We start from the raw sequence: 12,178 nt of genomic DNA, 5'->3' as shown, positions 1-12,178 counted from the left end.
GCAAATTAACCAAATCAATATCTTCATCTGCAAAGCCTGCGCATTGGTGCATTAGCGTTCCGTTAAGGTGATGGAACTTACATAAATAATTAAGCATTTGAAGAAGCGGGTCATTTCCCCGATATTTTCATCCGCGAATATAAATTGGCATTTCCAGCGCGACCTTGGTTTCAGTTTTGGCTCATTTCCCTTTTTACTGCCAGACGTGTCGTGTACCGCGTCAGAGGTTTCCTTTGTACCGAAACGATGTCACTGAGTAAGTTGTGACGAGCGAAAGCTGCTTTGAGCCAGGTGGGAGAGTTGAATTGGTGGAAGTGAAGGTTCTTATTGTACGCCTGACGCTCTACACGGCTCCGCAAGCTTCGTTCGTTTTGCGTTAGTAAGCAAAATTACCAGGAATAGTTGATTTGGGGAAAGGAGTGCACTGAAGACATGCATTGCGTCATTACTGTTCAGTCTGCAGCCGTATTTAAAGCACTTATTTAAAATTCAACACAACACAGACGAGATTTTTCGTTTGTAGGCTACTAACTAATTTGTACCGTGTCGTTAATTCGCAGTTAGTAGGAATCAATCAAATTTTGAACAAAAGAATTAGAATAAACTAAGTTTTCTCATCACTGAAAGCGAGCAAAAAGGTTGAATGAATTTTATGATCTTTGTGGAAAATCAACTTCTTTAAGAACAATGTCCGGAATGTCGGATCTGACCACGGAAGAATACCTGCTGACAACTCAAGTTTATTCCATTCCAGAACCTAGTTCCGCAATCTCAAACTGCTCAATTCTCCTGGTTTCATATGAGAATGAAACTTCGTACAGGTTCGCCCATTTAACTTCCTTGGATATTCCCGAAATAATTATATCAGTTTTAGTCTTTCTCGTCAACCTGATAGTAGTCATGGCGTTGGCAAAAAGTTGGAGAAAATTTCAACAAAATATCTACATCTTTGCGTTTGTGATCGCCCTATGGGATACTTTGCTTGGATTGATCAACTTGTCGAACAGCATTCGCCATTTCATGTATGAAAACGATGTAGCTACCTTTGGCACACGTAAGTAGCCTATAGGTTTATGGAAAAGCCGATAGTGAACTTGGCTTTGTTTTCCGAAGGTATCAAGATTATTCGAGTGATGCGAAAGCTTAACTGAAGATGAACGCTCGTTAATCAGTGTTTTCATCAATGATATTACATTACTGCTAGTCTGCTATTAGCTTAGTATTAAAATAGGCCTACTTGTAAGCTGAACACTTGCCACATTTTCAGCAGATAAGACTTACCGGGATGAAACGCACTGGTTTTATTCGGTAAAAGCCGCAATCTTCACTGCCGCCGAGGTTTCAACTGCAGGACATACCGCAATGATAGCGGTTGCTTTTTATAAGTATGTCACTGCCCAGATGCCTAAACAAGCGAGCTCGGCAATTCGGTGAGTTTTTGCTGCAACTACATTCAATAAACGTCATATCACGAACGAAAGCTTGTTTTCGTGAATCATGGCTTCAGTAAAGTTCATGAGATTATTCTCATATCAGTTTTTGTTAAGACCATTCTCGAGCAAAAGGTTAACTAGAGAATAACTTTTAAAATGCCAAACAATCTGCGCTGCTCGAAATAGGACAGGGTATTTTCACGTGGTCTCTTTTTTAACAGGCCTATAAAGTTGATACAACTGCATTGTTCGCATACAATTGATCCAAAGAAATTAGTAATATGGATAATGAAAATTGAAATAGCATTTTGTAAAATTTAAACTGAGGAACGCCGGTTTGAACTTCTCTTTGTTTCTGACATTTGCATAACTAAACAATGGAGTTTTCCTCCAGAATTGAGAAAAGTAATAAAATTTTAATGGCTCTCTAAAATCTAATGAGTCTCACCCCAGACCGCCACCATTCGTAACACATATACGCACCAGCACCAAATTTCTGTTCATTCTTCATTAGCGTCGTAGCAACGGGAAAAACTTTAAACTCGTTAATTAATGAATTTCTGTCCTAAAGGTCTGAATGATTTTATCTATTTATCAGAAAAGCTGCAAGTCCAGGAGCGCAGCGCAAAAAGTCGATATTAATATCCCGAAAGAAGAGTTACGCAATTTCTCTGGCTATCTGCTTGGTATCAATTTTTATGCGTAAGTCGAAGTTTTGCAATATCTAGGTTTTTCAGTTGACAGAGAACTTGTGTACTTACAATCCTTATAAATTTGGCTTTAATTTAATTACAAAAGTGTGTGCCGGGATGATTTGGAATTGCACAAGAGTTTGCTCCTGTTTCTTCCGTGATGGAGTGCTCCTGAGAAACTCTGGTTCGGCGGCGTGTCATTACAGCAATGGATGCAGGTAGGCTACAACGTTTGGGAACTTTTAAAGTTAAGATGCCTAAAAGAGTAAAAATTGTTGTCGAACATCTTTGCCGTGTGGGTTACAACGCTGATCTATGCAATAGCTTCCTATTTCCGTCGCTGGACTCGACATACGCCATCATTGTTGCTACTCTTTTTCTTACTGCGCTGGTGGTAGTCATAGTGGCATGCGCACGTACAGTTTATTATAGTGGCGGATGCGCAGCCATATTGCCGTACAAGTGGCATTTGAAGATGGTACGGAAAAAACGCATGAAAGGTACGCTACGTATGTTGACTCCTTGTAGTACATCTTCATTCATTGCTGTAATTACTCAAAGCCACTCAATAGTTTTAGTATTTCTCGCTCACTGCTGTGCGCTAGGTTATAGTGTTACGTCATGGTATTGGCAATGCACGCATAAAGTGACGTCATATATACGCACGTCCTCTTCAGATAACGACGAAGGTGATCCGAAGCCTGAAGATATTTACCGCCGAAAACATTCCGTTCAGTTAAGCTACCTGAGAAGTATGACGCATTTTATTTTCTTCGTCACCATTGTGTATATAACGTGCAGGTAACAAAATGAACACCACAAAATTGCCAAAAGCCTTGTGCGTTTTGTGATTATTTTATCTGTAATTATAATTTTAAACAGTCATGTACGAGTAAGCTTATATGTTTTGAAACATTCTGCAGAAAACTAAAAAAATAAAATTGACCTTATCGCTACACACGTAATGCTTTCTAATAATATTATAATTATGTTGAATGAGATATAATAAGATAGAAAACCTGTGCATCTTTTGTGGGTTTATTTGCTTATATACCGTACCTGTTTTTTTCCGCAGACTTCCAGCAAATTTGCTAATGATTATAGATAGCACTGTCGGTTACCAAACAGTCCCGCTCGTGGTGGCTGACGCATTTGAAATTCTAGGTCTGGTGCATTCTCTTTTGAACCCGATTGTTTTTTATTTAACTTTGCATCGCATGAAACAGGTAAACAAACTCGTTAAAAACGGTGAACTTACACAATTTTTCAGAAAATTAGTCTACTCCTCGTAATTAGATTCAAGGCCAATAATTGGCTTAAAAAATTAGCCCAAGATATATTCGGTTCAATAAAAGAGGAAAAGAACATTTACCGTAAGATAAAAATCTTCCAAAGCCGAGCAGAAACATTTTACCCCAAAACCAAAACAACTAGTTTACATGTGTACAGTACTACACTGCTACAAAATATACTAAAACATGTGTAATCACTTCAAAAGCTTCACTTACGTGCGTTATTTTATAACAGTGTTTTTTGTTTTTTAATTGTTTTTCATCATTTCAGGCTATCCACAGCTTGTTTGATTTCAAATGCTGTCGGACCGTTGAAGTTAAACGTAGACCAGCGATAAATATCGACGACGATCGTCGCAATCAGACCAAATCGTCAATGAAAAGTTCATTAAACACCTTAAAAAGTCAGGGCTCGATGAACAAGAGCGTTAGGATTTCACCAGACAATATGACTGTCGCACCGGATTTCGATAACAAACAGCAGCCCGAGCATACAGTAGTCTAAAAATAAACTCTTTTCGGGTAATCTCTGCTGGAAAACTCTTCTCGATACTCTTTTCAGCAAAGGAGATTAAAACAACTAAATAGTGGATGAACTTTGTCCATACTGTGTATATATTGCTGCGTGTGCAATGTTCGTAGTGCAAGATTTTCACAAGCCTATGGTCAGCTTTTCATAATGACCACTTCTATTAGCATGAATTTTACAAAATGTTTTTACTAAATACATACAAATTTGAACCAAAATAAATTCTGCAGTTAAGTAAGTTATAAGATTACATTTCGAGCTGACGACTTTAGATTGCATTTTAAACTGGCAAGTTGTCATGATCCAGCAAAGCGCTTATCAATATCAACGTTTTGCTGTTTTTAATCTTTTACATTTTGTACGTGACTTGTCGATTTTATCTATTTTTTGTGAAGTGTCTTTGAGCGTTTTTTTATCCGTTGTTAAGCGCTATAGAAATGTTTATTATTATGACATTATACTTAATACCAATTAAGGTTGTTGCTTCACACGCGAAACAGGAGGAAAATGCTTTGAGAATGAAATTTCTGTTAACTTGATACTCACCGCAAAGTTGAGATTTGATACAATACATTGCTCTGCAGTCCCGTATTGGAAGAAACTTTCCATTAGTTTGATTCATTGCAGGATGATATAGCACCAATTAAAGATGTTTAGTACAAGCTTGCTTCGTCTTACGGTGAAGTGCGTTAGTTGCACAATGTAGTTAAAGCGTACCTGTTACTCTCCGAATCCATTGCACGCAAATGTCAATTGCAATTCAATAGTTTCCGTGAAGCAACCTTTTAATAACAAACAAAACACAGCAAACGGTTTCTTTAAAATTCGACACAAACATAAGATTCTGTTACTGTGAAGTAAAATTGGAACAAACGAACGAAAAGAAACAGAAGTTCATGCGAAAAGTGGCAATGCCTACGATATTGCAGATTGTCTATCACAGCAAGAGAGATACATCAGCAACAGCGATGTGATCAAGTGGGTTTGATTGTTTCAGAAGCTATCAACACTACAGCCACCACACGCTACTAGCTTAACCAATCGAGGCAAAAGCAAAACAGAACGAGTATAAGAGGTTGGATTTGGTTATTGCATGAAGACAGTTTATTAAAAGAAAATGTTGGATTGTTTGCGATTCGTGTGACGTCACCTAGCGGGAAGGTAAGAATTCGTGATAAAAAAAACGAGGGCAATATCACTCCAATGCACTGCAAAGCGGTCTTACTGGGAAGCCAAAAGATAAATGAGGATAAAATAATTATGACAACAATTATAACAAGCTTTCCGTCAATTCAAATATGTTCAAGGCACTCTCCCAAACAAAAAAATTACCCTTACAAGACACATAAACTAATACGCTACGCTATACGCAAAACGCGTTTTTGTCACCATGGATTACGATAAACCTCAAGCGTACCAAAACATAAACGTATGTCACCGTGCAGTAAATTACCTTCAAGCATTGTCGTAAATTTTACAAGCATATTTACAATTCACAAACAAACTTACAAATGCATAACGAGTACGCTTTACAGGTCTAGAAATATCGCATTGGCGGGAAATAAAACAAGTACGTTGCCTTGAAACCTGAATTTTGGAACTATATCGAAAACTTTGTCTAAAACACAGTGCGACTATATAGAACCAAACAGTAAGTTGAACTACAGCAATAAATATTGAAGAAAGCCAATAACGAGCAAAAATCTCAAAATCTGAATAATTTTAGCGGCAGGTTCTGACGAGTACGCCGGATGATTATATTAAGCATAGGACCATATCTCGAAGAGGCACCCAGCGGAATGCATCCTGAAGAAGATGTTCAATGGTCGACAGATCATGGCGATCGCTGTCCAAGCACTCTCACCAAAGAATTCGCGCTGATAACCAGTGACGACAAAAGCCGTCCCATCCAGGGACATAAACATCCACAGGGATGCGTTACAGATCAAAAGGAACATTATGACACCTCGAAGCCAGAGTCGATCCCGGCATGGACGAGCAATTTTTGTCTCTGAAACAATCTTCAGGATGGCTTGAGATCGTTTCGAGGACGCTTCATCAGTTGAGGGAAGAGCAGAAGGCTGAAGAGGAGGAGTATCAAGAGAAGTCTGCTCAAAGATTTCGTTTGACTCCAACGACGTTTCTCCTTCACCAGTGATTACCACCCTAGGCGGAAATTCGATTCCCTCCTCCGGGATCACTTCCAAGGCGGGGTCATACCTCTTCGGAAGCAGAGCATAGTCTGATCGGGAGCTGTCTCCGTCTGGATGAGCTTGGTTGGCATTGGCGTAGGCAAGTCTGGACACAGCTTTAGAGATTGAGGTACGATTGCTCCTGAGAAAAGTCTTCTTGTGATTGAATTCTTCATCCTTAGAGGGCTGCGGGCTTGAGCCACTAGACTTAAAATGCTGATGAATACTAGAAAAATCAAATGGTACAACTAGGTTTTAAATTAAATCCTGCTTTATAGCATGCGTAAAGATAATGAAATTATAGCGACAGATGGTTCTCCTAAGGCTAAATAGTAATGTAAGAGACAACCAATGTTTGAAAATGTAACCACTGCATACCCGTGCCTTATATGAGCTTCGGTCTCTTTGGCATGTTTTGTGGTAATTGGTTCCCTCCTAAGACCGTACAGTATGAAGACGAGCTATATAAAAGATAACAAATAAAAATGTGAAATATTGCTAAACAAAAAGCGTTTTGGCAGTTAGTCACCTTGTCATGTACCATCCCGTGCATGGTATATAATATATTTTGTATTATTGTTGGGAGTTTATTATATAGAAATATGCAAATACGTTCTAAGATTGGCACCAACTCCTTTGGCGACTAAATCATAATCACATCTTGCTTCACGTGGGAATTAATACCGCAAAATCGGTCGATTACGAAGTTGTATTAAGTTCTCAATCGTCATTTGAAAAGATTGCTTCTCTTAGAGAGATTGGTTGGTGACATTAGACTACAAGTTTGTGTATTCAAACGGATTAAATTTTGCCATTTGTAAATAAATTCCACCAGTGTTTTAATACTTCGTCTCTTTTATAATCTGTTTACAGGGCAATGCGTGACGTGAACATGACGTAATCAATGAATCATCATACCCTCAACATGAGAGAAGCAATGGGTAAATACACTGCGATCGGAGATTATATACAAAGGGATAATGCTATCAGGTCAATTAACATGGAACAAGCGTAATGTGCTTGATTGATCACTTTCCACACTAAATCTCCATCAATACTACTTTATCTACTGCATAGATCGGGACTTATGCACAGACCTGAAGAATGCATTGTAAGATATCACACAACGGTGTGGCAAGAGTGACAGACCAGCCCGCAATCTTATTATCCTTGCCTATGACCACAGCTATCATGGTGAAGATGTCAAGAGCCAGAGGTCCAAGCAGGCATATCATCAGCAAGACTTTATCCAGCGCCGCACATTTCTCAAGCGGTCGACGAATGCGATAGAAGAGATAGAAGCCCCAGATGCAAGCGACAAGCATGCACAGTTCGACCGAAATCTTAAACAAATAAAACGCGGTAAAACAGTAATAAACATTATAAGCAAATAGTTAGAATGAAATGAAACTGAGCGATTTAACAAATAACAAGTTTTCAAGAAGCGAACAAGCAATTCGCCGATTAAAAGCTACAACACTGAGTTGTATCTTACCAAGAACCAGTTATAAGTGAGTAGCAGATCATACTGATCCGCGAAGTTTCTATTACTTCCGTGCGACACTTCACCGCTGGTAGTACCCAAGTAAAGTAGCGCGACTATCGTTCCGAACAGAATTACCGCCCCGACAATCACTCCTAAATCAATGCAATTCAACGGTGTTCTTGTAGGAACATTGTATACATTATATACAGGTACGATTTTTAAACACTATTTATGCCAAACAACAAAGCAATAACTTTTCGGAATACGACGTTTGCATAGACGGTTAATGGTATAGCACAGTAGCTCGTAAAAGCAAACATTACCACCAGCACCGCTTACGTTTTGCGCATATTGTGCCGTGTAAATGAACAAAGACCAAGTCAACAGCCTTTGTGTTCGCTGACGTGTTTATCAATTGATCCACTTAAAGATTGTGCAATTTGGCAAAAATACAACGACTAACCCCGCTAAATCGGCATATTTCGATGTTGACTTGCATTGTGTTAGCTATGAACACAACGCGTTGACAAAACACTTTTTGTTTGTTCGTTCGTTTTAGTTATAAAGTAAACGTAACTGGTGATGGAACATAAATGGTCATTAGGAAATTTCTGTTTTCAATGATCATCAAACACAAAGCGTAGACATATGGTGCAGTGTAAATGTTGATACGACAGCAAACATCCTTACCGCTGTAGGAATTGTGCAATTTGTGGCTCGGTTTGACAACCTCTTCACACGGGGTCGGCTGCTTTCCTATATTACTCCAAGTAACGTATAGAAGGCAGGAGGCCACCAAGCTGAACTCGATCACAAATGGAAAAAGGAATTTTTCGCCGGTATGCACGGTGTTACAGAAATTTGAGTGGCAATAGCATCCCATCGCTGTGGAAATCAATCGTTCATTCTATGGCATCAATCATTTGACGTTGAATAAAGAAGTCGAAGCAAGTTTTAGATTGTTGAAGACGCGTAACAAGCGGTTTCGCCAGTCGTTAGTGAGGAGTTCATCATTATTTTCCTTTCCTCGTGGGAATTTCAATTTACACAATAATCACAAATTTGATAATCGATGACGTGACTTAAACCAGCATGTACTGTTAAGAATATGATGGTCGCTTGGGTATATTTGGACCCAATGAACTATAATTTCAGGTAAACATATCTTTGTCTAATAAAATTATTTCATTTGTCAACACTTTAATGCTGCTTGAAAAGTAGCAACTACCAAACTTCAATACACGTTTCACACATTTAACGAAATTACTTCAATTCGACTAAATGAATGTATTGACTGCGCTATTTTATCATCCAAACTGTTGGGCAACCTTATTTCGGGCCATTGAATTCGTCAGTGTTGGTCCAGACTTGCTGGTATTGCTTTCAGACATAATTACAAGTGTGTTGAGCATACCTTCTTCGTAATCTAGGTGAGTCAAATTGAGGTCATTTGTCGCATTGGGAGATGGCGCCGCCCTCTTGTGCTTTGACTTCACGTCCGATTCTGCTGCAGCAGCAAAGCATGCATAAGTTAATAAGCTATAAAAAACCGCTAACTTTGTCACTGTTTTTTGGGTTTGGTCAATTCCGAGTTTTCAATGTCAAATGATTTAGCAAAAATATCTGCATCAGCATTATTTCATGTGAAAAGAGAAACCTTCATGCAAATGATGAATTGTGTCCACATGCTCTTCGTTGATACCGAGTGCCATCATGGTCTCATCAATAATGGTAACAATCCAAATCGACAAGTTTATTGCTATCACCAACATTATACCCAGCCTAAACAAGAAGATTTCAAAGAAATTTATTGCAGTCGATTTTGATAAAGTTCAAACAACCTGAGCAATGTTACAATCCAGAAACGACGGTATTAACGCTATACTTACTAAGTTAAAGCATAAGTGTACATATCATATACGTGTACTAAGATCACACCTAGACCCACAGCTAGCATTTCGAATAAAAACTTTGGAGAAGCGAAACAAAAACCGGATTTGACTGAGTACAAATAAGATGTTAAAAAATGGGAGAGTGGCATTGACACGATTCTCAGGACAATGGGATAAGTCAACTGAGAGATAAGAAAGAAACTGCAGGCCACACTTTAAAACAATGCCCAAACCAAAGAGAATGACGACACCTGAAAGTAAAGCTACTGTTAACAATAGAAATTTAATTTATATATATCAAACAACAGATGAACTGTATTAAATATGTTTTAAAAAGCTTCATACGAAAGGATGATTTATTTCAATAGAAGGCTGTATGGTCTAGCTTAGCTTTCCTTTTAGCTTGACTTAGCTGTATTGTACCTTTTAACCATCGATTGCTTGTTTGGTTAGTTTTTGAGAATCTGATCTGCAATTGGCTATTGCATAATCCATAGAAGGAATATACAGTAGACCAAAGAAAACCAGCAATAAACAGAATAAGCATATAAACATTTGAAGTCAATGGATACACCTGTTATAATAAAAAATCAATAAGCAAATTATAACAGCAGTGGAAAATTAAAAATAAAATACAACAAATATTTAATCATGAATTTGGGATTATAAACAAAGTGATGTACTATGTACATAATGTTGTAACTAAAACAATAATTTGGAAGATGATGTACTGTAAGCAAAAACACATCACTGACTAAGACTAAAACAAAAATAACATAATGCACCTGCTCCGACAATGAGGCGGACAATTTGATGCAAACTGTTATTGCAACAGTTATCATGGCAACAAGAACCGAAATGAGATTCCATGCTGAAGCCCAACCTGTTGACTCTTCTGATAGATTTATAACATCACTAGCATTGGATGCTGCATATGTTCTGATGAAAGACACATTACCATGACTGAATACATTCCCATGGACATACATGCAGCAAAAGAAGAAAACAAAGCAAGTTTCCGTTCGACAACTTACCTAGGCCATGCTATTTTTAACAAGGAGTTTGATGACAATCTTATTTACAAAGTCATCTTGTATATGTGTAAAATAAATAGCATGTTAGATGCTGCTTTGCGAGTTATATAGCAAACTTACTGCACATGCACCAAAGTTGATCCACGTTTAATGACATAGTGATTTTCATCAACTTGGTCAATGCAGGGATCTACATGGAGAAAGTTTGGATCTATTTCAGATGCTTCCTTTGATATTTCACTTTCACTTGTTAACATTGTCTCTTTGGAATTGCTGTCAAACCATTCTAAAGTTTGAGAACAATTTGTACTGTATAAATTAAGGAAGTATAAGCTAAGTCGGAATAACAGTAAAATGCTAAGCAAGTGCTACGAAAACAATTCAGATTTTTACAAGATTTCTCTAAATTATTTCAGTATTTTTAGAGTAATACTGATGCTTGCAGGCAGCAAATAGGGACAAGAAGATTGCATATGGTATAGTATGTATATTAAAAGTATAAAGAATACGCTTAGGCTATCAATGATAAGTTATATTGGCATTATATCAGCTGAATAAATTAAGTTTAGCATATTTAGTTAACCTATAAGGTACGGCTAAATAAAACTAACTTGGCAATTCAACAACTTCTTGCTTTGATTCCACGTCTTTCTTAGCCTCTCCATTCCGCTCACCTGATGTGCTTAAATCCATATTCTGGACAAAAATCCAATATTCTGTTGCCACCGTTTCAGAACAAGATTAAAGGATTAAAGTCTGCATAGGCCTAGTTCTGTCGTTGTAGGCTAGCTTACTGCCTTATTTTGACTATAAGTCTAAATCTGGATAAACCGGGTCTAGTATACAAGTGAACAGCCAGATGGCGTCACAATTTGAGTAGCTGGTGTCTGGTATACAAAGGCATCATGTCGTTGTGCACTTGTATACCATAGACCCCTAAATCCAATGTTTACTCCTTTGATACTGTAACATTTGCGGGGTGTCGCTTCATTACCACTACAAGTACGCGTACGTAAGCATCACTAATTCAAACAACAAAAATATAATAAACGATTGACCCATTCATCAACAAATTTGTTTTCTGTTCGTACGCGTCGTTTTCGGGTGATGGAGACAGATGAACGCATGACTGAGCTTTCATCGTGTTTTTGCCATGGTTTCACGCCAGTGTTTTCAAATCTAATTTAAACGAATTGCATTAAAACCTAATATTAGATATTAGCCAGGGATAAATTTAAGATGAACGCATGAAACTTCATACATGGCTCTCAAGTCTAAACATGTTTAAATATTGGTCAACTTTTTCTCGCTTTGGTTACCCTTATCATCTAAGTACATTTTTACTTTAATATCTGTGAAAACAAAAATGCGAAAGCACATTTATCTCTAAAGTTTAATTTTAAGTAAAGCTGTTCCTCTCCTTGGTATTTTCTTTCTGTCATTCTTTTTTCTTAAAGTGTCACAGAGAAGTGGAAAACAGCATTCGCTCTATCCCATCAAAACTAGTAATAAATTATGCTACGTTCATGTTATTTCATTTCATATTCCTACTTGTGTCAGGTTTAAGTGTATTTCCCTCTTCATCCATCACTATAAAGTGACGAAATAGGTTATAGTTAGCTAGCAGA

At 37.7% G+C, this 12,178-nt stretch overlaps 2 protein-coding genes across 4 annotated transcripts; one reads left to right on the top strand and one right to left on the bottom strand.

The window, feature by feature from the left end:
* Positions 1-66: 66 nt before the first annotated feature.
* Positions 67-4,579, top strand: LOC143472730 (uncharacterized). Of its 2 annotated transcripts, none has more exons than XM_076970022.1 (8): positions 67-1,054; positions 1,271-1,430; positions 2,032-2,135; positions 2,232-2,343; positions 2,450-2,625; positions 2,803-2,926; positions 3,201-3,351; positions 3,689-4,579. In XM_076970022.1, the coding sequence occupies exons 1-8, from the start codon at positions 688-690 to the stop codon at positions 3,920-3,922; spliced, it is 1,428 nt and encodes a 475-aa protein (XP_076826137.1). In that variant the 5' UTR covers positions 67-687; the 3' UTR covers positions 3,923-4,579. The 2 variants fall into 2 exon arrangements, with proteins under 2 accessions (XP_076826137.1, XP_076826136.1); XM_076970021.1 differs by having other exon boundaries at positions 1,268-1,430.
* A 134-nt stretch (positions 4,580-4,713) lies between these two features.
* Positions 4,714-11,682, bottom strand: LOC143472704 (proton channel OTOP2-like). 2 transcript variants are annotated; one of them, XM_076970019.1, is made up of 12 exons: positions 11,162-11,682; positions 10,671-10,836; positions 10,302-10,455; positions 9,940-10,090; positions 9,563-9,767; positions 9,282-9,406; positions 9,039-9,131; positions 8,315-8,509; positions 7,634-7,776; positions 7,236-7,481; positions 6,517-6,599; positions 4,714-6,364 (listed from the first exon to the last, which is right to left on the bottom strand). In XM_076970019.1, the coding sequence occupies exons 1-12, from the start codon at positions 11,241-11,243 to the stop codon at positions 5,707-5,709; spliced, it is 2,301 nt and encodes a 766-aa protein (XP_076826134.1). In that variant the 5' UTR covers positions 11,244-11,682; the 3' UTR covers positions 4,714-5,706. The 2 variants fall into 2 exon arrangements, with proteins under 2 accessions (XP_076826134.1, XP_076826135.1); XM_076970020.1 differs by having other exon boundaries at positions 9,039-9,128.
* Positions 11,683-12,178: the final 496 nt, after the last annotated feature.

The sequence above is a fragment of the Clavelina lepadiformis genome, chromosome 1 (genome assembly GCF_947623445.1).
Source record: "Clavelina lepadiformis chromosome 1, kaClaLepa1.1, whole genome shotgun sequence".
Lineage (NCBI taxonomy): Eukaryota > Metazoa > Chordata > Ascidiacea > Aplousobranchia > Clavelinidae > Clavelina > Clavelina lepadiformis.
Note: the sequence above shows the minus strand (reverse complement) of the source record. Positions and strands in the feature narration are given on the sequence as shown.

Excerpts from the sequence above, each read along its gene's own strand:
- LOC143472730 (XM_076970021.1), top strand. The coding sequence starts at position 688 with ATGTCCGGAATGTCGGATCTGACCACGGAAGAATACCTGCTGACAACT. Across the intron at positions 1,431-2,031 it reads CAAGCGAGCTCGGCAATTCG|AAAAGCTGCAAGTCCAGGAG; the intron begins GTGAGTTTTTGC and ends TCTATTTATCAG. Across the intron at positions 3,352-3,688 it reads CTTTGCATCGCATGAAACAG|GCTATCCACAGCTTGTTTGA; the intron begins GTAAACAAACTC and ends TCATCATTTCAG.
- LOC143472704 (XM_076970019.1), bottom strand. The coding sequence starts at position 11,243 with ATGGATTTAAGCACATCAGGTGAGCGGAATGGAGAGGCTAAGAAAGAC. Across the intron at positions 7,777-8,314 it reads ATTGCACAATTCCTACAGCG|GAGTGATTGTCGGGGCGGTA; the intron begins GTAAGGATGTTT and ends GCATTGATTTAG. Across the intron at positions 7,482-7,633 it reads TCACTTATAACTGGTTCTTG|ATTTCGGTCGAACTGTGCAT; the intron begins GTAAGATACAAC and ends TATTTGTTTAAG.